At 33.4% G+C, this 25,072-nt stretch overlaps 2 protein-coding genes across 9 annotated transcripts in view; both read right to left on the reverse strand.

Moving 5' to 3' along the window:
* Positions 1-92: 92 nt before the first annotated feature.
* LOC127166622 (homeobox protein TGIF2) lies at positions 93-7,762 on the reverse strand. The gene is made up of 4 exons (XM_051112044.1): positions 7,618-7,762; positions 7,492-7,518; positions 5,187-5,449; positions 93-3,064 (listed from the first exon to the last, which is right to left on the reverse strand). Exons 2-4 carry the CDS (start codon positions 7,508-7,510, stop codon positions 2,207-2,209), a joined length of 1,140 nt encoding a protein of 379 aa, XP_050968001.1. The 5' UTR covers positions 7,511-7,518; positions 7,618-7,762; the 3' UTR covers positions 93-2,206.
* A 3,764-nt stretch (positions 7,763-11,526) lies between these two features.
* dlgap4b (discs, large (Drosophila) homolog-associated protein 4b) overlaps positions 11,527-25,072 on the reverse strand; it is a 126,880-nt gene continuing 113,334 nt past the window's right edge. For all 8 annotated transcript variants that reach the window (XM_051112304.1, XM_051112302.1, XM_051112303.1 and 5 more), the window contains 6 exons: positions 23,108-23,511; positions 22,936-23,027; positions 20,391-20,902; positions 17,809-17,900; positions 17,164-17,319; positions 11,527-15,890 (listed from right to left, as the gene is read on the reverse strand). In XM_051112304.1, coding sequence (XP_050968261.1) covers positions 15,672-15,890; positions 17,164-17,319; positions 17,809-17,900; positions 20,391-20,902; positions 22,936-23,027; positions 23,108-23,511 — 1,475 coding nt within the window. In that variant the 3' untranslated portion in view covers positions 11,527-15,671. The remainder of the gene's footprint in view (positions 15,891-17,163; positions 17,320-17,808; positions 17,901-20,390; positions 20,903-22,935; positions 23,028-23,107; positions 23,512-25,072) is intronic.

A 25,072-nucleotide genomic window follows, 5' to 3' on the forward strand; every position in this document is an offset into this window, starting at 1 on the left:
AATGAAGCTTTATTTCTCTGTAATGCTTGTACAAAAAGGACATCAAATAAAATCTTAAGGCAGATATTGCACAGACTAGTCCAAAGGTTTTCTAAGGAAGCAGGTAAGGCACAAATGCCAGTTTTACTGTCCTCAGTTATACATACACACATGATCTTTAAAAAAAAAAAAAAAAATCCATGTATTTGGTCGTACAGGAGAGAGCTACGCATATCTGATGTATATACACGTTAAAAGCAGGTCTACGCCAGACAAAAACCTGAATGATATATTTACATGTTTCACATTGTCATCAAGAAGACCGTTTTTGCAATAAGAACATCAATAATACACTTCCAGGAATATTAATATTGGTCTTTTTGAACAGGTGAAAAAATAGAGTATATTATATGAAAAATATAATTTTACTTCCAGTACCCATCACTGTTCCAGTAACTAACCGAATGGTCACAGTGGTTTTGAAGTGTTAGTTAATTAGATCTGCAATACAGTTTGTGATGCTACATGACAGTCGCCTTCTCATAATCAGCCCAAACATGGAACAAAAAAAGAAAAGAAAAAGAAAAAAAAAAAAATGCACCTTATAGATATTTAGATAAAACTCTCTTTGTGATTTCAGAGAAGAAAATTAAAATGACTCAAACCCAAGGAGGAAAAGTCAAACAAAAACTACAATAAACCTGAGACGCACTGAAAAATGAGAAGAAACATGTACAGTACTACAGAACTGACCTTTACCCAGCATGATCAAAACTAACCAGAATTATGGCACGTTTTTGAGAGAATACGTTGAAATAATGTGAATAATAAGAATACTAAAAGGTTAAAATCATTACTTTAAAGACTAATCTGACTATCTGTACATGTTCTCAGTTTCATGGAAACTACAAGCATAAAAATCACACATGCATCTAGATCCTCTAGTGTACAAAAAGAGAAAGAGACTGAGTTGGAAAGCATTTTCTCTGTTTCTAAATGTTAGTTCTCTAGATACATTCACAGATCATGAGCGAGAAAGAAGCACTTCAGTTCGTCTCAAAGAGGTACAAACAGACTTTAAATTCTTCTTATAAATGCATGACACTCCTTTAGCGTCAAAAAACACTGTCAGGCTCACACTCACTAAAACATCCACATGATGTCTCTCTCTACACTGAGATATGCAAAACAATTATTAACGCAGATCATCTACTTCACCCAACAATACTGTCCGAACAATGATCATTTAAGGAAAAATAAAGCTACAGCCCTACGATCACGTTACATGAGAACTGAAGAAAAATCAATGCCGGCTCCGTCTTTGAGACGACCTCCCTCCCGCATCTCAGACAGACGTGAGACGTGAGAGATGAGCTCTGCAGTACGATCAATTTCCTGATGAGCCACCACCGCACAGACCCACGTCAAGCCGTGGAGAGAGTGCTCGGATCTTATTCTGAGACTGGACAGACGGTCCTGACATAACGACGAGTAGGTGAAATTACAGACTATAAAGTGCAGGAAATATGACAAAGATCATACTACTGGGAAAGACTTTCAAAGCTGAGACTGTAGAATTAGAGGCTTCATCAGCAGTGGCTTTCAGGCAAAATCAGAGCACATTTGGTTTCTAAATGCTGATATTTAAACATTGCATGCTGGTCTTTGCATTCACACATAAGTAAAGCATGCTATGACACCTAGACGTCCAACCCTAGTGGATATACTGATGCAAACAGGCAAAAGCAACTACATGTGGAGCTTCTTTCAAAAACAAAGCAAGGCCACTTCAATTACAAATGTTTAAATGAAAATCTCTTGGCTGCAAACCTGAGTTGCACAGGCTTTGAATTTGCTGGTGTTTGCACATGGTAATATTTCCGCCTGAAAGGACCTCCACCTGGTCTCGAAAATTCTGGAGTCTGAAATGCTGGATTATTTCTGAAGAGCATTTCATGCATGCCCATAAACTTCACGTAGTTAAAAAAGGTAAAAGGTTTTGGTTTAAAAGGTTTTTAAAATGTCTTAGAAATACATTGTGGTGTAGAACCTTCACTCCTGAATCCCCTGTAGTGAACATCAGAGATGAGGCTCTCTGGGTACCAAGCAACATCCATACGGTATCCATGACAACGATTTGGGGAGGCAAGTTTACATCTGCTCCAGAGTCTTCCAACAAAAACAAGCAAACAAATGAAGTCCAAAGTCAGTTGGTCTCCTTGAGTTTTTAGTTAACCGCTTCCGTGACCGTGTTATGGGTGTACTGTGAAACCCACGTATGTGATACCACATTCGCAGGTGGAGTGGGTTGTCGGACACTCCACACCCCAGAAGACGCAAAGCTTCCAGATTCCACACTGGAGACACCGCCCGTGCTCAGATCGACAGGAAGGCCTGGAAAAGTGTGGCTCATGACAGGAACGGATACTGGTAATACTGCGTTCTCCATCAAGATGGGTGCAGGATTAGATTCATCCCTTAAAGGAGTCTCCGAATTGCCATTCTGGGTGAGCACTCTTGAACTTTCATTTGCAGGTCCGTTCATTTGCTGTTCTGTTGTTTGTTCTTTCTGCTGGCTGAGTTCTTGCTCGGCTGCTCGCTGCAGAGCAGCGTCCACCAGAAGTTTCAGATCGCTGAAATCTTGAGGGCAAAGCTCCGGTGGGGTAGGCGGAGGCGTGTTGAACAGGACCCCAGTCGGGCTCACCGCTCCCAGGGTTGTGACAGAGGTAGAAGCAAACGGGATGGTCGTCAGGTGATGGTCTCCAGTTAGGCCTTCCCGTCTCAGCAGACCTCGAGTGTCCAGCTGCATCAGAGCCTGAACACTGCCGTCTTGGTTTCCTGATGACGGCAAGCAACCAGCTCCGGCCAAAATTGCTGTTGCAGTGTTACCCAAAAGCCTCAAGTCCAATGTGGGGGCGGGGCATATGACAGAGGGGCGGGTCGAGGAGGTGGGGCATTCCGGGGAGGCGGATCTGTCTGGTTTGCTGGTGCGTCGTGACATTGTAAACTGAGTGGGGTCTTTGCCGTCTTTCCTGAGCAGGTCCGGCAGGAGCCTCCGGCGGGCGTTTATGAACCAGTTACAGATCTACGAACAACATCAAAAGATATTACCATTTCAGAAACTTAAAATGCCATGTGATGGATCACATTATATAACATTTATCCAAATACATACAGTATACTTGTGTAGCGGGATTATATACTACATAGCAAATCTAAACTGCTTGATTGCTTACATAAATCACAAAATATTAATTATACTGGCCTGAAATTACAACAGGTAAAGCACAATTTTCAAACTTCAGTATAAATAAATTTAAACTTATGATACATTTGTGGTAATTTTGCCATTTGTAGCCAAAACATACACTGGAACTAACTAGAAACAAACTACAGAAATCGTAATTTTGTTTCCATGAACATTTAAGAGTTTAATTCCCAAGATTTTTTTTTTCACAAATCCCACTTGAAATTCCCTGATATTTCAGAAAGAAACAGCATTATTTAATGGCAAATGTGACATTATTATATGCTAGTAGGCTTTTTAGTTTTAGTACAAATTTTAAACTACTGAAAATAACAAACTGCTGTTTTATCAATTTAAACAAAATTGCAAGTTGTTTAGTGCCATTAATTTAACATTAAACTGCTATACCAATTTTGGCTTTTAAAAAAATAAAAATAAAAAATAAATCACACACACACAAAAATGCAGTTTAAAGGAGGTCTAGCATTGGTGATACTGTTCTTAATTTTCTAGGTAAAGGCTCAAAGAGACAAAAGGAAAAAAGATGCATTTTTTGAATCCTGACATGGTGCTCCCTGTTGGTGCGGCAGTGAACTGCATGCTGTGTCAGACAGACAGCTGGCTCTAATGGAGACCAGAGGAAATATGCAGCACAGGCCTCACCGCCCGCATTCCTGCGCTCTGACAACACCGCAGCTTTCGGTCAAGGACAAAACACAGCGCAGACTGTGTGGGAAAGTCTCAGTCTTTGAAGATTTCAGCCAAATGTAAAAATAAAGGGTGGATAAAAGACACAAAAAAGAAAGTACTAGAAAGGGAACACTGCTTAAACAAAACTTGATGATGAGCAAGACTTTTGACTCTGGTCCACTTTGTAGCTAAATCTGGCAAGAACAGGCTCACTTAGACATAAAAAAAGACAACTGACATTCATAACCAAATTAACAGGCTTGTGTATTATATTCTGAAGCCATTTAATAGTGGGGAGGAATAGACCAAAACAGTATAATAAAAAAGTATATAAGTATAAAAAGTATAAAAGTATATAAGTAATACTTTAATGGTAATTTTGCCTTCTTTCAAGCTTAAAAGCTTAAGCTTCACCGTCATTACAGGTAAAATTTTAATCTTAAAACATTAAAATTTAGAATGCTTTTACGATAATTCGGCCTTTTTTGAGCTTGAAAACTCATTGTAATTGCACAAAACGGGTTTAAAACAACACTAAGGTGAGGGTTTTAAAATTGAAGTCAGTAAGATTTCTAATATGATAATTTTGCATTTTGAGCTTAAAAACTGAGGTTTCACAGTAATTGCATGGAAAATATTGTATTAGATTGAGACTTGAAGGCAAGTAATTGACAAAATTTAGGTCTAAAGTTTAAATTATGATACTTTTACATCCACTTTGTTTCAAATCAAAATCAAAATCACCTTTATTTATATACCGCCTAACAATACGGAATTGTGACAAGGCGGCTGTACAGTATTAAATAGGAAATAAATAGGAAATTTATTTCACTGTAATTGCATGGAAAACTGTCATACAGGTTTGAAAAAAAAAAACAAATAATGAGAGACAAATAATGGACAATATTAAATCAATTTTAAGTCCAAATAAGATAAAAATTAGATAATAAGAGCTGGAGAACTTCATGTTTCAAACCAGTACAGTAATTGCCATACAATTAAAATGAAACTAAAGGCAAAGACAATTCATGTTTAAGTCTATATAAAATTACATTTATAATAATTCAGCATTTTAGTTTGGAAACTGTAGTTTCATTGTAATTGCATGTAAAACATCATACTTGTTTGAAACACAAATGCAAGTAAAGGACAATGCACAAATTTAGGCCTAAATTTATGACACGTAAATGCTTTAAAGTTGTAGTTTTAATGCAGTTGCATGGAACACTGCATCCAGCAGTTTAGGTTGAATGATTCCGTTATGTCTCACCTGTGATACAGACAGATGCGTCTGTCCAGACAGGCTCAGTTTCTCCTGCTCAGATGGATAAGCGTTGAAGCGATGCTCGTACAACCAGTCCCTCAGAACCTGAACGGATTCTTTGGGGAGGTTTCCGCGGCGGCGGCGTTTGGCGGAAGAACCGCTTCTTCTGCCGCTGGTGGATAGGTTGAGAGGGTAACTGTCGTCTTCACACGGGTCGCTGTCTGACATGGCAGAAAACTCAGTGTCTCCATTCAGGTCCTCGTCAAAAACTAAGGTGAAGATGACAACAGAACTGTCAGTCTCAAAACAGCGTACATGACAGAGAAATTAAAGTGATTTAGATTAGGTCACAAACAGTTTACAATGCCCTTAAATACCAGAAACGCCACAAATGTGTATACTATGCAAAGTATGCACATTTTCTGCATGCATAACCAGAGGATCTGCTAAATTTGGCAAAATGTGCAGTACTGCATGTAATACAGAATCCTACAATCACGCAATTGAAATGGCAAATAAGTTCTTATCTTACGACCGAATTGTCTCGGTCAGTCATTTAAAAGTGTCCCACAGATAAATCCGCCTGACTGCACTCCATTTACACATCAAAACCCCATTGACTCTGAACTGCTCCTCCATTCACACCTTCACCATGACAGTGTCTCTTCACCCCCATCCTGATGCTCACAAACCAGAGGGAAATCTTATCTAGTGCTCTATTGAGCTTTACAGGTGGTCCAAACAAGCGTTTTGAATTTACAATGAACATTATCGTTAAGATAATCTTTATCACCAGAGAGAGCAGTATAATTCATGCAGTTGAATCCAGTCTGAATACGACCATTAACAATGTAACCGTAACCATCACTGAAGGGAATATGCTTTTTCAATTGCCTGTTCTAAAACATTTACCTTTGAATATTCGATCTTGTACTTGTCTCTGAATAATAACATTTTTCAAAAAAGTGCATCAAGACCCTTAAACGCAACACTAAAGTCAAGCGTTTTAACTATTCAATTCCTTTTAATGTTGAAATTAAATTCTCAAAACACAACAAAGGCGGTTTTAATTAATTGCACATAATAGCTCCCCTTTATATACAAGTTACAACATTTTTTTGACAGTGATAATACCAAGTTTCCACTATTTTACTAAAGTAACAATCACAGTACTGGTCTAAATACGGCATTACTAGCAGAAACTGCAGTCAGCACGGTTACAGGAAAAGCACACACTCATTTCTGTGAGATAGTTCAACTCAGAGTTTCAGAGAGACGCGTGAATCAGACACACTTCAGCAGCTCAGAGTTTCTTTCTCCTGCTGAAACCTGAAGCCTTAAAGAGCAGCTAAAAATGTGGGAGTTCCTGAAACCCACTTTAACAAAGCAGATTGTGTGTGTGTGTGCGTCCTCTGGACATTCATGCTTCAGTCTGCAACTGTATCCCTGTCTCACGTATCATTCGTAACAGTACGCAATTGTCCTAAGTGTGTTTGACAAATAAAAACTTGTGTTTCTTCAGGTGGTGGATGAATAATCCAGAATAGAGCTGCATTACAGATTACATAAAATGAGAAATTGACAAATGTAAAACAACTTAGAGAAGAATAAAATATTAGGGAAATCAGTTCTTCTGAATTTCATGATTGTTTTCTCAATTACACAACTATTAGTTGATGCAATGATTATCTAACATAAAATCAGTGCAACTAAATGATTGAATGCCATTTCCCCCTTCCTTATCTTCATATTGCCCGTTGACTAAAACCCATAAAAAGTATATTTGCAGTTCCAAACAAACACGATGGCCACGTCCAAACAAAAACTAACAGTCAAATGATTGAATAACCTTCGCATCTTCACCGTCATTTACGGCAACTTTCTCATTTTTCGAAACTAAATACAAAGGCGATCAAACAAAAGTCTGTTTGCAGACGCGAATAAACAAACGGGGCCGCAAACGCGCGAAAAAAGCGATTCACCAAACAAACAAACGCGCGCTGACGTCATCACATCACAATGATACAATGTAACAAACGCGTGAGAGTCAATAAAGCTTCAAAGATTCGCTTTCTGACGCCGAGTGTCCTTCAGAAATGAGTCTCAACACATAAAAAGCAAACGCGTGGATCAGCTGCTTTATGAAAGGCCAGAATCAGAAGCACATCTGCGTTTCACGCGTTCAGACTGAAAATCACGCCACGCTCGCAGACGTGCAGATGGACAGCGTGTGGAAGCACAAATCACACCATTCAAACACACTGCGTTCACGAGTCACGCACACCGTCCCGCATCTGTAAACGATTCTCACCTCTTTTGTTGGGCTTCATCCTGGATGCTGGAAAAAACAACAACAACAACAAAAAAATACACAAAATGTTGGAAGTTGCTGGTGTGCAAACGCGGGTCCTCGTCAAACGGAGAGTGTGTTCCTCACATGCAGCTGCGCTGAGTCAGATCAGAGGAGAAGCTCCAGTAATTAATGAATCTGCTCATTAGTCATCGGTGTGTCATGAGGGAAATGATCGTGTTGACAAACATCCGTTTACCTGCAGCTCTGCTGCTCCAGCAAACTCTCTCTCTCTCCCTCTTTCTCCCTCTGTCCGTCCCTCAATGACAGGCTCTAGGTCCCTCCTCCACACTCCAGGGGCCAATAAGGGCCCCACATCTGTGTGTCATCACTCTTTCATTCAAAATTCACAATTCAAACACTTGTGGGAGTTTATTTTAAGAGCTGCGTTTTAGATTTGCGGTTCATGCTTGAAAACTCCTTTCAGTCCAACAGGCTTTTAAATAAGCGATCTAATTTGGTACTACACTAGAGTGGCTATTTTTTAACTTCGAATAGCATTTACATTTATTTATTTAATATGAATTTATATGTATGTTGCACATGTGCTACTTTAACAAATAAATTGTTTATACAGAGTTTTTGATTGTAAATCTGACGTTTGCATTGCATTATCTTCTTACATACTGCAATATCTGACGTTTGCATTAGTCACTTGATTTGTACACATATTTATTATTTTTTACCACTTTAATGTATCATTTGTGCATGTATTGTATTGTATATTTATTGTCATTGTATAATTAATAAAATATATTTTCATAATATAAATAAAATATGTATTTTTCATTAAAAAATAATACGTTTTAATTATAAGTTTTTTTTTTTCTTTTTGATCAGCTATATAATTGTCTATAAACATAGTTTATAGACAATTATATAGCTGTACTTCATATAGTATATACTATACTTCATATAGTATATATACTTCATATAGCATATATGAACATATAGTACTTCATATAAATTAATTTATAATGTAATTTAGAATTATTTTATTTATTTATTTTAATTTCTGTGTATGTTGCACATGTGGTATTTATTACAAATACAATAGTGAGTTTTTGTTTGTAAATCTTACTTCGCATTTCTTTATCTTCTTTCATACTGCAGTATCTGATGCTGTTTGTATTATGCACTTAATATGTACACATGCATTTTATTGTATATTTACTGTCATTTTATTATTAATAAACTATAAATATTTTATAATCTAAATATTTTTCATTAAAAATTTAATGTTTATAATGTCATTTGTAATTTTTATTTTTTATTAAATTAATTTATGTAATTATATATATATATAACATGTGTACATATAATTGAAATTATATATAGACAAATATTTAAAAAAACATGTATATGCATATATATATATATATATATATATATATAAATTATAAAAGAACAGTAAATATACAATAAAATACACACATATATATACAATGTGTATATATATATATACATTGTATATATGCATGTATTTTATTGTGTATTTACTGTTATTTTATAATTAATGAAATGTAGTTTCATAATATAATTAAAATATTTCATTAAAAAATAAAAATGGCTGAATATAAATACATATATTTATACTTCTTGATCAGCTATATAATTATCTCTAAAACATTAGTACTACATAGTACTTCATATAAATTAATTATTAATTAAATATTAATTGTATATTTACTGTCATTTCATTATTAATAAACTATAAATATTTTATAATCTAAATATTTTTCATTAAAAATTTAATGTTTATAATGTCATTTGTAATTTTTATTTTTATTAAATTATTTTATGTAATTACTTATTATATATATATATATATATATATATATAAAACGTGTGTACATATAATTGAAATTATATATAGACAAATATTTAAAACAACATGTATATGCATATATATATATATATATATATATATATATATATATATAAAAATTATAAAATAACAGTAAATATACAATAAAATACATACATATATACAATGTGTGTATATATATATATATATATATATATATATATATATATATATATATATATATATATATATATATATATATATATGCATGCATGTATTTTATTGTGTATTTACTGTTATTTTATAATTAATGAAATGTAGTTTCATAATATAATTAAAATATTTCATTAAAACATAAAAATGGTTGAATATAAATATATATTTTTACTTCTTGAACAGCTACATAATTATCTCTAAAACATTAGTACTACATAGTACTTCATATAAATTAATTACAAATTATAGATTGTGTATTTACTGTCATCTTATTAATAAACGATAAATATTTTAGAATATAAATGTTTAATTAAAAAATTAAATGTTTATAATGTAATGTGTAATTATTTTTTTTATTCAATTATTTTATGCAATTAGTTATTATATATATATATATATATATATTTTTTTTTTTTTTTTTTTTTCTGACTATTTATTTACATTTTTCTTATTCTTCCTCCATTTTCGGTTAGTATTATATTAACTGTAAGAGAATTTGCTATAATATTATTAATTTGTTACAATTGTTAATTTGCTATAATACTTATATTCATATTTAGTCTTTATATATAAGTCCTAAGTCTTTCTATTAGGGCAGTCAAGCGATTAATCACGATTAATCACATCCAAAATAAAAGTTTGTGTTTACATAACATATGTGTGTACATATAATTTAAATTATATATAAATACAGACAAATATTAATATATACATATATACACTACCGTTCAAAAGTTTGGGGTCAGTAAGACTTGTAATAGTCTTTAAAGAAGTCTCTTATGCTCATCAAGGCTGCATTTATTTGATTAAAAATATAGAAAAAAAACAATAATATTGCAAAATGTTTTTACAATATAAAATAATGTTTTTTATTTTAACATACTTTAAAATAGAATTTATTGCTGTGATGAAAAGCTGAATTTTTATCAGCTGTTACTCCAGTCTTAAGTGTCACATGATCCTTCAGAAATCATTCTAATATGCGGATTTATTATTAGAATGATCAATGTTGGATAATATCAACAGTTGTGCTGCCAAATATTTTTTGGAACCTGTGATTTTTTTTTTTTTCAGGATTCTTTCATGAATAACAAGTTTAAAAAGTACAGTGTTTATTCAAAATATAAATATTTTATAACAATGTAAATTATTTATTATGAACTTTTAATAAACTTTTAATTATTAACTTAATACATCCTTGGTGAATAAAAGTATTAATTTCTTAAAAAAAAAAAAAAAAAAAAAAAACAATAAAAATGTACTGACCCCAAACTTTTGAACGGTAGTGTATATATATATATATATATATATATATAATAAATATACATCATACTCACATATGTAAATCATTTGATAGCCCTACTTTCTATCCAGTATAAATCAGGCAGACTATTTGCACTTAGTGTAAATAGACACTCCGTATAAATTATCCATGTTCCCTACTTAGAATAAAAATATGGGCTGCTTAGAGAAAATGTTCATAATAAATGAATTTCAGTGTTTGTGCGAGTCTGAATCGATATAGCCTGTATATGTCACACCTGTTGAACCTAAAAGTTCTAAAGTTCAAATATATTCATGTCATTCAGACCATAACAGGACATGCAACATTATGTTTCTGAACAACAAAATGTTTCTCAATCACAAAAGTGTAACTTTGCCAGCAGCGTCTGAACATTAAGTGCCGTTGCATTTTCCTAAATGCAGTTTTTGTAGGAAATGGTTGAGTGTTTGTTTGCATACAGATCAGATTTGTGATGTATTTTCTCAATGCCTGTGGCAAATCTCACTCTTTCATATGCAGGAATGTGCAGTTCACAGTCACAGAGAACAACAATTCCTCCAAACTCTGAAAAGAACTGCTCATATTTCACTTCTGCAGCTACAGCTTTCCTAACCACCGAGTGTGTTTGGCATTCTGACCTGAAATGTTCTTTGCCAACGCTGAGAAGGAATAAAGAGTCACAAACGCATTTGAACTTAACTCAGATTTACTGTATTTCTTACTAAACAAAAGACCCTGACATACACAGCCTAAACTTCATATAGCATTAGACATATTGAACAAATCCTAGTCAGTAAAATATGTGCTTGTTTCATAAAATATTGATTATCAATCTTTATAATAATAATAATAATAATCTTAATTCTTGTTGCTACAAACTCTTGCATTTAGATGATTTATTGTTTGACGACTCCCCAAAAAACTAGTAAAACAGCTGAAGAAAGTGAGAGAGCGTCACGTCAGGTCGACGCGGAGAGCGTCTCGCCCCGGATAAGAGAGGGTTTGTGGGTCGTAACCTGACCGCCGTTGTGTTACGCCACTGCTCAGTCACTTAACCGGTGTATAAAAGAGTTTATCTAGTATCCAAGCAGCAAGAACAGAGAGGCGCAGAACACAAATCCCTGTGTTGCAAATGAAACGCATCTGCTGTTCCAGATCCAGGTGTGCTGAGGAGATAAACACTGTTTCTCTCTCTGCGATCCACGAGAGGGCCGCGTTTGTGCCGCCGTCCTCAGGGAAGCCCACAAACATGATCGAGATCACATGTGAACGTATAAGATTGGGAAATGAATTGTGAAAATCAATTTCACAACACCAAAACGTTAGACAGTGAAAACACAGGTTGTCAGGTGGACAATATAAGACATTCAACTGATACAATGATGCTTTCATAGAAAAAGACTGAGGCAATAAAAATAAGTGACCATAACATATCAAAATCAGAACTTTGAGTATTTTTGCAAACATTGGTGTTGGTTGATTTGTCTGTATTTCTCAGTGTGCTTAAAACATTCGACCTGCAGGAGCATTGGTTTCCATCTGAGACACTTTAGTATGTCAAAATACAAGCATAAAACTTACACCTACTGAATCCCTAAACAGAAATGCTGTTGTGTAAATACAGATAATGCTGACAGTAACGTCTGATCACCACATAAAGATTTAAAACTCCAATGTTAGGCATTTGGTGAACAACTGCTCATGAAAATAAAATAAAATAAAAATAATACCAAATAAAATATTAGATGGAAATGGTAGCCACCATTTATTTTATTTTATTTTATTTTAGGAACATGGTCATTTTAACATTGTTTTTTCCCCCCCATTCTTTTATTGTAACGCATTTAAAAAATAAATTATAGTAAATTAAATTATTTCAAAATAAATTAAAGGTAGTATGAAATAACTATCATGATGTGTAAACACCATAAATTATAGAATTTACACAAATTTTTATTTAAATTCTATTTACGCATCATGGTAGAACTTTTGTTCTGATCTCTGCAGGTTTAATTGGAGAAACAGTACCAAAGGCTGGAAAATCATTAATAAACGTGACCCTGGACCACAAAACCAAATTGAGAAATATACATACATACATATACAAATAAATAAGCTTTCCATTGATGTATGGTTTGTTAGGATAGGATAATATTTGGCCGAGATACAACTATTTGAAAAACAGGAATGTGAGGGTGCAAAAAAAAATCAAAATATTGAGAGAATCACCTTTAAAGTTGTCCAAATGAAGTTCTTAGCAATGCATATTACTAATCAAAAGTTAAGTTTTGATATATTTACGGTAGGAAATTTACAGATTTTTGGCATTAAAGAAAAATCTATCATTTTGACCCATACACTGTATTTTTGCCTATAGCTACAAAAAGTCCAGGGTCACAAATCGGATTTCCCACATGAGAGGAGTGATGTGTGTTAGTGGTTCATCTGAGCCTTGAGTTAACTAAACACAGGATGTAAGTATTCAAATCCTCTGATCCATCATTCTGGGTTTATCTGTGGCTGTCAGACATTTGGAGGGCTGAACATAAGAGGACTGTCAGACATTCAGCAGGCGTCAACGACCCGACAGACACCAAATGGAGCGAACGACCGGGAGAGGCTGAAAACTGAAGAAATGCAATTCACACCATCAGCGGACGGACGACAAACAATAGCAGCCAATCACTGAGCTGTTAGTGGAGCGACAGTTTGAGCCGATTTGGAGGACATTTGCCACTGAATGCAGAGCTGCAACAGTTCATGAGTTCATGACAGTGTATGTGATGAAAAACAATGTATAATGTTAGAATCAGTAAGATTTTTTAAAAAAGAAATGAAAACTATTATTCAGTAAGGATGCATAAATTGATCAAAAGTAACAGTAAAGATATTTACAATGTTACAATGTTATTAGATCTAAGAAATGCTGTTCTTTTGAACTTTCTATTCATCTGTGAATCCTGAAAAATAAAATGCATCAAGGTTTCCACAAAAATATTCCCAAGTGTTTTCAACATTGATAATAATCAGAAATATTTCTTAAGCAGCAAATCAGCATATTCAAACAGTGTTGCCAAGTCCTGCAGTTTTAGGCTACTTAAACACTGTTGCCGCAGGTTGTTTTTTTTATGTCCGTGGTTTTAAATGACCCCAATAACATCATACTTAGCCCCCGGAATGCGGTTTTTAACGAGGGACTCTCCTCGAAACACAACTGGGGTAGTTTTAGGCTAGCTTTGAGAAGTAATTGGGCAGGTTTTGTTGTGAAAACCTGGAAACCCTGTGTTAGAATGAGTTCTGAAGGATCATGCGACACTGAAGACTGGAGTAATGATGCTGGAAATTCAGCTTTGATCAATTATATTTTACCATATATTCACATAGAAAATAGTTATTTTGAATTGCAATAATATTTCACATTTCTACAGTTTTTACTGTATTTTTGATCCAATAAATGCAGCCTTGGAGAGCAGAAAAGACATTTAAAAACATAAATCTAACCGACCTCAAATGTTTTAAAAGTAGTGTGCGGAAAGAGTTATGAAACACGCAATAAAATTTAGAATGGACAAAATCAGAAGTAAGATTAAGTATATAAGGGATGAAATAATGAAAATGCATTAATATTAGATCGAGTAGGTATGTAGATTTCTTAATTTGCATAAAGACGTGTTCAGCCTTTTTCTAACAGTTCAGTCCAAATTAAGTCCCATTTTAGTCTGGACATCAAATGTGCATGGCATATTTCTCATATGGCCTGTATTTGTGAATTTAGTTGTGAAAGTCTGGCATTTTCATAAGTGGTTACAAAATCCCTGATCAGCGGTTACAGAAAAGTCAACGTTATCTAGTCAAATCGGTCCTATTGGATACTACATTTAAACTAACGGGAGAAAAACGGGAGTACGAGTACAGATTTGTGCAGTCTGAAAGAAAAACTGAATGATAAAATGGAGTGAAGAATCATATTTAGTTTTATCACACCATCAAACTGAGCATAAAGCATCTACACTATGTGTTTAAGGGAGTGCTGATTAAATTGTGATATTATAATCTTTGATATTGCTACAAGGGTCGAAAAGTTACCCACAATAATGATCCACAGGCACTTCATTCAATAAAACACCAGGTTAGGTTGCTTTCCTTAAAGCGAAGGAGAAATAACAAGGACTGCTGGGATCGAAAACCTGTTTAGACTCATGACAACTCGACAACCGTGAGACTTCAGGACCTGAGATGGAGACACAGCTTTCGTTTGATAAACTACAATGCATGACTTGTAAACATCAAAACATGGAAAATGGAAGAGCGCCACCTGTCTGACCTGAAACACACGACGTCTGTTTATCAACCAGCAGCTGGCGTGACGTTCACAGCCGGCTGGAGAAAAGCGTTTTATTCGCTTCCATCGAACTGTTAATAAAAGACGAGGAGCATCTCGTGAAGGAAGAGAGGAAGAAAAACAGAAACCGAAGCGTGTAACAGGAAGACGTGGATTGGACGACAGACGCGAGTGTGTGTTTCTACATTAGAGGAGTTCTTATCCAAAATATTAGAACATTTAAAACAATCTGATAGAGTTTAGGACAATAATTATTATCAATAGCAGTCTTATCATACCAATAATAATATTATTAATTGCAACTAGTAAGATTCGTCGTGAGGTTTTCCTTGGCAGTCCCAAAAAAGTGTTCTGTTCGCACTGCGTCGTTTCCGTCCCCCTCTCTCACCTCTGTTTATTAAACGTCGCCGTCAAAAGACAAAAGCAGCTTTTCGTGTTGTGTGTGACGCCGGAGCCCTTGAGCTTGTTTCGTGTGCATCTCGTCCGTCTCCTCAGAGCCGCGTCTGGGCCTCGGGCACGTAGATCTCGATGCTGTCGGCGCTCTCGGTGGCCGAGTTCTGCTTGACGGACTGAGCTCTCTTGGCCGCCATGAGCCGCTTGCGAGCCTCCTGTCTCTGTTTGTCCACCGTGTCGTTGCTCTTCTCTCGGCCCAGGGCGGGTTTACTCTTTCCGGGCTTCTTGGGCACCGGAGGAGCCTGTTTCTGGTTCTCCTGAACGTCACACAACCGGAAAGATCAGAGACGGAGAAACACAAACTATAAGAAACACACTCTTAATGCATTTATGTTTTGGAGTCAGTGTTGTTATTGTTCACTGAAACTAAAACTGTTCGCAATCATTTTTGGAAGCTGAACTAAAAATGGCCAATGAACTGAAATAAAATAAGTATTAAAATTACCAGTAAGATAAAAAAAAAGGAAAGAATACTTTTAGTAAGGACACATTAAATGTAACAAAACAGACAGATTTCTATTTCAAATAAATGCTCTTCTTTTGTTTTCAAAATTGATAAAAAAAGAACTATTATTAATAAGTAGCATCAATAAATGACAATAATTAAGGCAGAACATTGTTGCTAATGATGCTAAAAATTCAGCTTTGCATCACAGGAATAAATTACATTTTATAATATGTTAAAACAGAAATCCTTTTTTTTTTTTCTTTTAAATGTCTCACAATATTAAGTTTTTACTGTATTTTAAGTTATTTAATTTTATTTTAAGTCATTTTAAATTAAAGCTAAATAAATAAATAAATAAACAGAAAGATTAAAGCAAAGAAAAAAAGAACTACTGAAACGTAAACTAAAATAAAAATTGAAAACATAAAAATAAAAGCTACTTCCAGTATATTAACAAACACGATAACTGTATATAAATAATACTAAAATAACACTGTAATAAATAAATACATAAAAATGACATAAGCACAGAAAAAAAACACTGAAACTTAAACTAAAATAAAAATTGAAAAAATAAAAATAAAAGCTAATTCCAGTATATTAACAAACATGATAACTGTATATAAATAATACTAAAATAACATTGTAATAAATAAATAAATAAAAAAATAAAAAGGACAAAAGCACAGAAAAAAAATACTGAAACTTAAACTAAAAAAAAAAAAAAAAAAAAAAAAAAAAAATTAAATATAAAAATAAAAGCTAATTCCAGAATATTAACAAATAATATAACAGTATATAACTAATACTAAAATAACATGGTAATAAATAAATAAATAAATAAAGATGAAAGCATAAAAAAACTACTGAACTTAAACTAAAATAAAAACTGAAAATATAAAAATTAAAGCTAAATCCAGAATATTAACAAATACTATAACAGTACATAAATGACACTAAAATAACACTTTTCTGAGTGTGAATGTGTATATTTACAGTTTGCAAATGACAATATGACATCCACATGGCATCTATGGCATTTATTTCAATTGCTAATAATGTTTTATTAGTCGTGTTTGTACCTGCTTCTCAGGTGAGTTTCCTTCCAGTTTCCAGTCGTTTGATTTGAGATGATAAAGCTCGTCAAACTTGAGGCTGATGTCTTCTATTGACAGCTGCAGAAGATCCCAAAACCCGGCCAGATCTTGAGCCGTGGGTCTCGGGTTTGCGTTCACATTCTGAACAGACAGACGAAAGAAATTATATTTAATATGAAACAGCATATCACACACGTACTTCTTCAGCTGTCCACAAGAGGGCGACACGTCTCAAGACATCTAATTCTATTTCTCATAAATGTGTTGCTCTTGCCGTTTTCTGATACTGATTTGCTGATTTGATTACTAATGCTGAACTTTAGTCAGAATAGACGCTGTATTTGAGCTCATTAAAGATATTTTGAACCCAAGCAGAATGAATGTGTGTATATTTGTAAAATCATTCTAACATAAACTGTTAGAAGCACTGAATTGAAAATAAGATCAGTTTTACGAATAATATACACACATTTATTCTGCTCAGTATGTTGTGTACTTGTCTCAGTAAATGAAACACTGAAAGTAAATGATTTTGTCCACCGGAAGCGTGTGCTAAGACATAAATAATGTTCAGTGTCTGAATAAACAAGACTGGAGCATGTTGTGCTCGAGCTGCTGTGATCCACCTACCAGGTTTTGTTCACACAGGCCTCTGAACTGCTGGAATTTCTGGGACATGAGGAGCTGAGCGCTGCCCACCGCACTACGCACCTTCCCCAGAACTACACACAGACAGAGAGAGAGAGAGAGAGAGACAGCGGTGATCTGTAAGTGTTTGGCAGAAAGACCTGTGGAAAACTAATGAACTAAACCAGCCGTATATAATACACACACAGAGACTGTGACAAATGGTAGAAACCGTAGAGCTGCTCAGAACACATGTAATTAACCTAATTAATGAGGCACTCTGTTTCATTCATTAGGAGAAATCAAAGCCTGTGTGCCACTTTAAAAGGTCTAACTAATGAACATACTAATGAAATCACAGAAACACTTAAAATCACCGACCGCAGAGACCTCAAAACACACTACAGCAGTGTTATTCTAGTGTAACTACTATTATAGCATTTGTTTATATTTTGATTTAGCTCTTATTTCTATTTTTTCAGTTTTTAGTCATTTTGTTATGCATTTTAGTCATTTTCATTTTTTCTGTCTTTTTAATATTTCTAACTTTCTATTTATTTCTTCTTCTTCTTATTATTACTATTTATTATTATTATTATACTTCAGCTTAAACCTATATTTCAGTAACACTTCTAAGTTTAAGTTTTTTGTTCAACTTTAAGCTTGTTTTTTTAATTTCCCATATAATTTTAGCATATTCAGTTTAATTTTAATTCTAATTTAGGTTTTATTCAATTTAGTATGTGCTTTTGTCATTTTTTATTACATTTTAAATATATATATTTTCTATTTAGCTTCATTATATTTTTATTTTAGTTTTAGTAATTATATGTTTTATATCTTTATTATAGTGCTTCAACTTACACCTTCAGCAACACTTCTAAGTTTTTAAGCTTTTTTTAATCTAATATTTTGCATATTTAGTTTCATTTTTAGTTTGTTTTATTCAATTTGTTATGTGCTTTTGTAATTTTTATTAGATTTAAAAAATATGTATATTTCTAGTTCATTTTTTATTTCAGTTTTAGTAATTATATTACTTCATCTTCAAATTAATTTATTTCTATTTATTTCTATTAATTATAGTATGTCAACTTAAACCTATATTTCAGTAACACTACTAAGTGTACGTTTTCTTAAGTTTTTTAAGCTTGTTTTTTTAATTTGATCTAATATTTTGCATATTCAGTTTCATTTTAATATTGGCTTAAGCTCTATTTAATTTGTTATGTGCTTTTGTCATTTTTTTATTTAAAAATATAAATATATTTCTATTTAGCTTCATTTTATTTCTAATTTCAGTGTTAGTAATTATATTACTTTAACTTAATTTATTTTTATTTATTTCTATTAATTGTAGTACTTTAACTCAACCCTATATTTCACTAACACTTCTAAGTTTAAGCTTTTTGTTTTTTAACTTGTTTTTTTAATTTTTCATCTAATATTTAGCATATTCAGTTTCATTTTAATTTTAGTTTAAGTTTTATTCAATTTGTTATCTGCTTTTGCCATTTGTTTATTATATTTAAAAAAGATATATATTTCTATTGAGCCTTATTTTATTTTTTATTTCAGTTTTAGTAATTATATTACTTCAACTTAATTTATTTCTATTAATTATAGTACTTCAACCTACTTGTAAACCTACAGTACATTTCACTAACACTTCTAAGTTTAAGTTTTTTAATCTTGTTTTTTTATTTTTCATCTAATATTTTGCATATTCAGTTTCATTTTTAGTTTTATTCAATTTGATATAAAAATTTCAAAGTAAGTATTATTCAATTTGATATGTGCTTTTGTCATTTTTTTAGATTAAAAAAATACATTAATTTCTATTTAGCTTCACTTTATTTTTTATTTCAGTTTTAGTAATTATATTACTTTAACTTAAACTTAATTTCAGTTAGTTACCAAGGCATCCTTTCTAATTTCTGTTTATGTTTTAAAAGTTTAAATTCATCTAATATTTAGTATTTTAATATACTATAATATTTAGTATAACTTTAGTTAAAGTTGTAGACATTTTGTTTTATGCTTTTGTCATTTGTTTTTTTTTTTTACTTTATTTAATCATTTATTCAGTTGCCAAAGCAACATTTCTAATTTTGTTTAGTTTTTTCATCTAATATTTCTACTTTATTTAAGCTTTAAGCTTTACTTCAGTTACAGAAAACTATTTTTAAATATATTTAACTGATAATAACAACAACACTGTACAACTACAACAACATATGGTCTTCATTAAAATCTAAAAAGTGTTTAAATGAAGCAAATATAATTACCTCACTATAAAACAATAGGATGGGAATATACGGATACGTCTGTGTCAGCGTGTGTGATTATGTGTGTGTATCTTAACTGTTTTGTCAGACGTTAAAACACTAATCTGTGTTAATCAGATTAGATTAGTGCATTTTATTAAACTAAACACCTTTCTAATTGCTGATTTGACATATGACACACAGAGACAAACACATCACATACATATGTGAGACCAGTCGTGTTTTTTAGATTTTGGAGGGCGACACTATGATCTCAAGTCGACCAGAACACACCAAAAAGCACACACGCGGTCTTACCCTCTTCTGAGAGCTGGTGCTCTTTGGTCTCTTTCTCCATCTGACAGCACCAGCCCTCCATTCGTCCCGTCTCAGCCTGCAGGAGCTTCAGGAACCAGTGACCGTCCCGCCGGCACGCCGTCGCACCCGTGGAGGCCGTCAGCGGCTGGGCGGGGCCTCCGTTCCCCGTCCCGTTCCCGCTCTCCAGCCAGGGGTCGGGCGGCGGGAGGGAGGACGGGTCGAGGGCCGGATCCAGACTCTCGGAGAAGGACGACGAGCTGCTCTGCGTGGTCGAGCGATTGGTCAGGATCTGTCGGGAGGGGCCGCTGGTCGTCACCGCGACATCGTTGTCATGGTTACCGTTGTCGAGGGAGAGCTGGGGAGGCGAGTCCACCGATTGGCTGGCGCTGTTGACCATGACTTTCTTCTCGGTGTGTTTGGAGTTGGACGGGAACGTCAGCGACGTGAGCGAGAGATCTTGCGTGTCGGAGTCCGTCTCTTGCCGAGAGGCCATACTACTGGAGCGGCTGAAACTAACACACACATTTACAGAGAGACAGGAGTCAGATGAGGTCAGTTGAAAATCATATCAATTACGCGTCCAACTCCAGACACCGCCTCCCATTAGATTGTGTTTAACACTGCACTAAACAGCAAAAACTAGGCCATAATGAGCTGAAGCATGAAAATATATGCCCCGTCGAGCGACTACGGCTTGGCTCGGGATTCTGGCATCTTCACAGGGCAGTAATGTTGGCGTGAACTGCATGTAGGTCTGTGTTTGACATCACATACAATGAGATACAATTAAAAATGGTGTTTAATCAAGCTGGATAGAGCATTATTTTAAAAGAAGCTGAGTTGTTTATGTAATGTTTTTAGTCTACACTAAGAATGGCACTTAAAAAATGAAGGAATTAATTTATTAATATAAATTTATTAATATAAAATATTTATTAATATAAAACTTGAAAAACAAATATTTAAAAGTATTTAATTAATGCTTTCGATAATTTAGTGAAATGTAACAATAGAAAAATCATTTAAAATGGAATTTTATTTTATAAATGCAAATGGAATAAAAATGTTATTTTAATATTGTTGAAAATAGTTTAATTGTTGCAATTATAAAAAAGTAATTTTATATATTTTTTAAAAATCATTTAATCGTTCAAAAGTTCTGAGATTTTTTAAATGTTTAAATACATTAAAATATGTACAATTTAAATAATAAAATAAAAATAAAAATAAAATAATAAAATAACTCTTCTCTATTAGTTGTGTAATGTTTTCAGTCTACACTAAGAACGGCACTTAAAAAATTAATTAATTAATTAATTAATATAATTTTTTTACACTTGTCATATAAATATTTAAAATTATTTAATTAATGCATTTGATAATTTTGTGAAATTAAAAAATACAAAAATAATTTAAAATTCAATTATAAAAATGTTATTTTAATATTTTTCAAAATTGTTTAACCGTTAAAAAGTTCTGAGATTTTTTTTAAAATGTTTAAAATACATAAACATTTGAATAAACTAAAATAATTGTAAAATGCTTAATTTTTTTATACTGTAAAATCAGTAATATTGTAAAAATGTTATTACAATTTAAAACAACTGTTCTCTGTTAGTCAGTTATATAATGTTTCCAGTCTACACTGAGAATGGCACTTTAAAAATTAAGGAATTAATTAATTTATTAATATAAAAAATGTTAAACTTGACAAATAAATATTTAAAATTATTTAATTAATGCTTTCGATAATTTAGAGAAATGTAACAACAGAAAAATCATTTAAAATGCAATTATAAAAATGTTATTTTAATATTTTTCAAAATATTTTAATCATTCAAAAGTTCCGACATTTGCTTTTAAATGTGTAAAACACATTTAAATTTTTTTTTATTAAATTAAAATAATTTAAAAACATATTTTTTGACATACAGTAAAATAAGTAGTATTGTGAAATATTATTACAATTTAAAATAATTGTTCTCTAATAGAATATATTTTAAAATTTGATTTATTTCTGCGATGGCAAAGCTGCTATAATCAAAGATGTTTAATTATATTCATTTCGAAACCGAGATGCATTTTTTCAAGATTTTTTGACATGTAGCAAGAGAACAGCATGTATTTGAAATAAAACACTTAGCAGTAAATGATTGTTTTATATTATAATTATATTATAATTTAATGAAATGTCTTTACTGTCACTTTTGGTCAATTTAATGCGTCCTTGGTAAATAAAAGTATTATTTTCTTTAAAAAAAAAAAAAAAAAACCTTACTGATATGTCCATGTCTATGTTATAATTGCATTATTTGCATGGATTCCCTAGTCTAATGCAGTTTTTTTATTCTTATTTTCAAAAAGAAAGCTGTTTGGTTTGGTTCAAAGCTCAAAACTCTTTTTATTGGTGAATCCTCTTAAAGGAATATAGAAAAACTAAGAAAAGAAAAAAATACTTCCAGAACCAAGCCAAGGCTGCTAAGAAAGTGAGACTTTATGAGTTTTTTTTACAGTGTGAAAGAAACAGGAAGTGAAACAAACTCACGTCCAGCCGTCCTCCACTTGAACTCCGATCGACTGGAATCTGGCCAATGGTGGCGTCTCAACTTTAGCTTGGATTTCCTGAATACAGTCGACCTACAAACAATGGTTAAACCTTCAATGATTAAAATCCACTTATATTGAAGTGTGTGACCGACTGAGCTCAACAAACTCACTTGAATCCCAATGGAGGACAGTTTCCGTCGGGGGACGGGGTCTATAGGGTGTTCGTCCGCAGCGAGCGCTTCGCCCTTCACCTGCTCATTATGGGACTCTCGGAGCGGGTTGGGAGAGATCACCACGGCCGCTGGGATCTGGGGTTCGCGGGGCGGCGCTACAGGAAGCTGGGGTCGTGTGCCTTTGGCCAGACTGTTGGCCCGCGTGCTGTCGAGGCTGTCGGAGGAGTTGCTGCGTCCTGATTGGCTGTTGACCTCGCTCTTGCGGTCGTGGTGGTCGGGGTAGCAGTCCTGCGCCGACTCGGTGCTGCTCTGCACGGTGACGGAGATGAAGGGTTTGGAGGTGGTGCGAGGGGGAACAGGAGGCGGAGCCACCTTCTTACAGGTGGTCATACACGTGGAGACTGCAGACACGGAGAGAAAGAAGACATTAGAGTGATGAGATTCATGGCAAGACATTTGACATGTCCCTCAAACTTAGCACGCACATAGGGCTGGGCGATAAATCGATAACGCGGTATAAATTTCCTCGACAAATGATAACAAGAGCTTGCTTAATGTTCCACATAATGTTAATGCGGCAAAAGCGCATAAGTCTCGATCAAGTGACCACTAAACAGTGCTGTGAGATCCAGTGTAAAGCACTTGAATTCAGTGAAGAACACAAATGACTCTTTATTTTTCAGATGATACAGTGCTGACAAACAGGAGAGTGCGCAATGATACACTCAGAAGGTTTCTAATCTACAAATCACCATCATTTACCATAGATTTACTGTAGTAGCACTAACTACACCATGGTATTGTGTCAGAAATGTGGGTATTCATGTTGAATTTTATTATATTATTAATGTATTCCAGAACAAAAATGTACAGATAATGTACTCACCCTCTTGTCATCCAAGATGTTCATGTCTTTCTTTCTTCAGTTGTAAAGAAATTGTTTTTTTTGAGGAAAACATTTCAGGATTTCTCTCCATATAGTGGACTTCAATGGTGCCTGCGAGTGTGAACGTCCAAAATACAGGTTAAATGCAGCTTCAAAGGGCTCTAAGCCCTTTGAAGCTGCCGAGGAATAAGGGTTTTATCTAGCAAAACAAAAAAAAAGACTTTACAAAGAAGATCAAACACCCTTTACAAAAAAAGTAATAAAAACAGCGATGTAGGACGATTTTGAAGTTGGAGGAGAAAATGAGATGGGAGTTTTTAGACATACCCTAACTGCCATGAAAGGAAAAAACAGTTCAGGCAGAGTAAGACTAAAATAAAATAACCAATCTTTTTGCTAGATAAGACCCTTCTTCCTCGGCTGGGATCGTTTAGAGCCATTTGAAGCTGCATTTTAACTACATTTTGGAAGTTCAAACTCACAGGCACAATATCAGTCCATTACATGGAGAGAAATCCTGAAATGTTTTCCTCAAAAAACATGATTTTTTATGACTGAAGAAAGAAGACATGAACATCTTGGATGACAAGGGGGTGAGTATATTATATGTAAATTTTTGTTCTAAAGTGAACTAATCCTTTAAATGTATTGAAGGACGAGTAACGGAATATAATTACAGTATTTTTGGTGTTTATGCATTTATACTAAATGTATTTAAACTACTGTTTTTCTTACAAATACATAGAAAACATAATACATTTTTACCATGGTATTGAGGTGCTACATTTGTGGGTTTACTGTTTTCATTATGATCTAAATGTATGCTACTATGGAAGACCAATGGTTAATTAAACAAAACAAAACAAAACAAAACAAAACAAAAAAAAACCTCAAACAGTAAGAATAATTAAATTTCACCATAATTTTTTTTACCTCATTTTAAAAATGAGGTTGCTACAATTTTGACCAATATTACTGATTTTAATGATAAACATAAATCTACATCTGCATCCTAACTCAAGCTACTATCAAATGTGTATTTCTAAGAAACAATTTTTTTTATATTATTATTAATA

The sequence above is a fragment of the Labeo rohita genome, chromosome 6 (genome assembly GCF_022985175.1).
Source record: "Labeo rohita strain BAU-BD-2019 chromosome 6, IGBB_LRoh.1.0, whole genome shotgun sequence".
Taxonomy (NCBI): domain Eukaryota; kingdom Metazoa; phylum Chordata; class Actinopteri; order Cypriniformes; family Cyprinidae; genus Labeo; species Labeo rohita.

Bases quoted from the DNA above. Each gene is read 5' to 3' on its own strand.
- LOC127166622 (XM_051112044.1), bottom strand. The intron at 3,065-5,186 runs GTGAGACATAAC...TGTTGTTCGTAG, and splicing joins CGCATCTGTCTGTATCACAG to ATCTGTAACTGGTTCATAAA.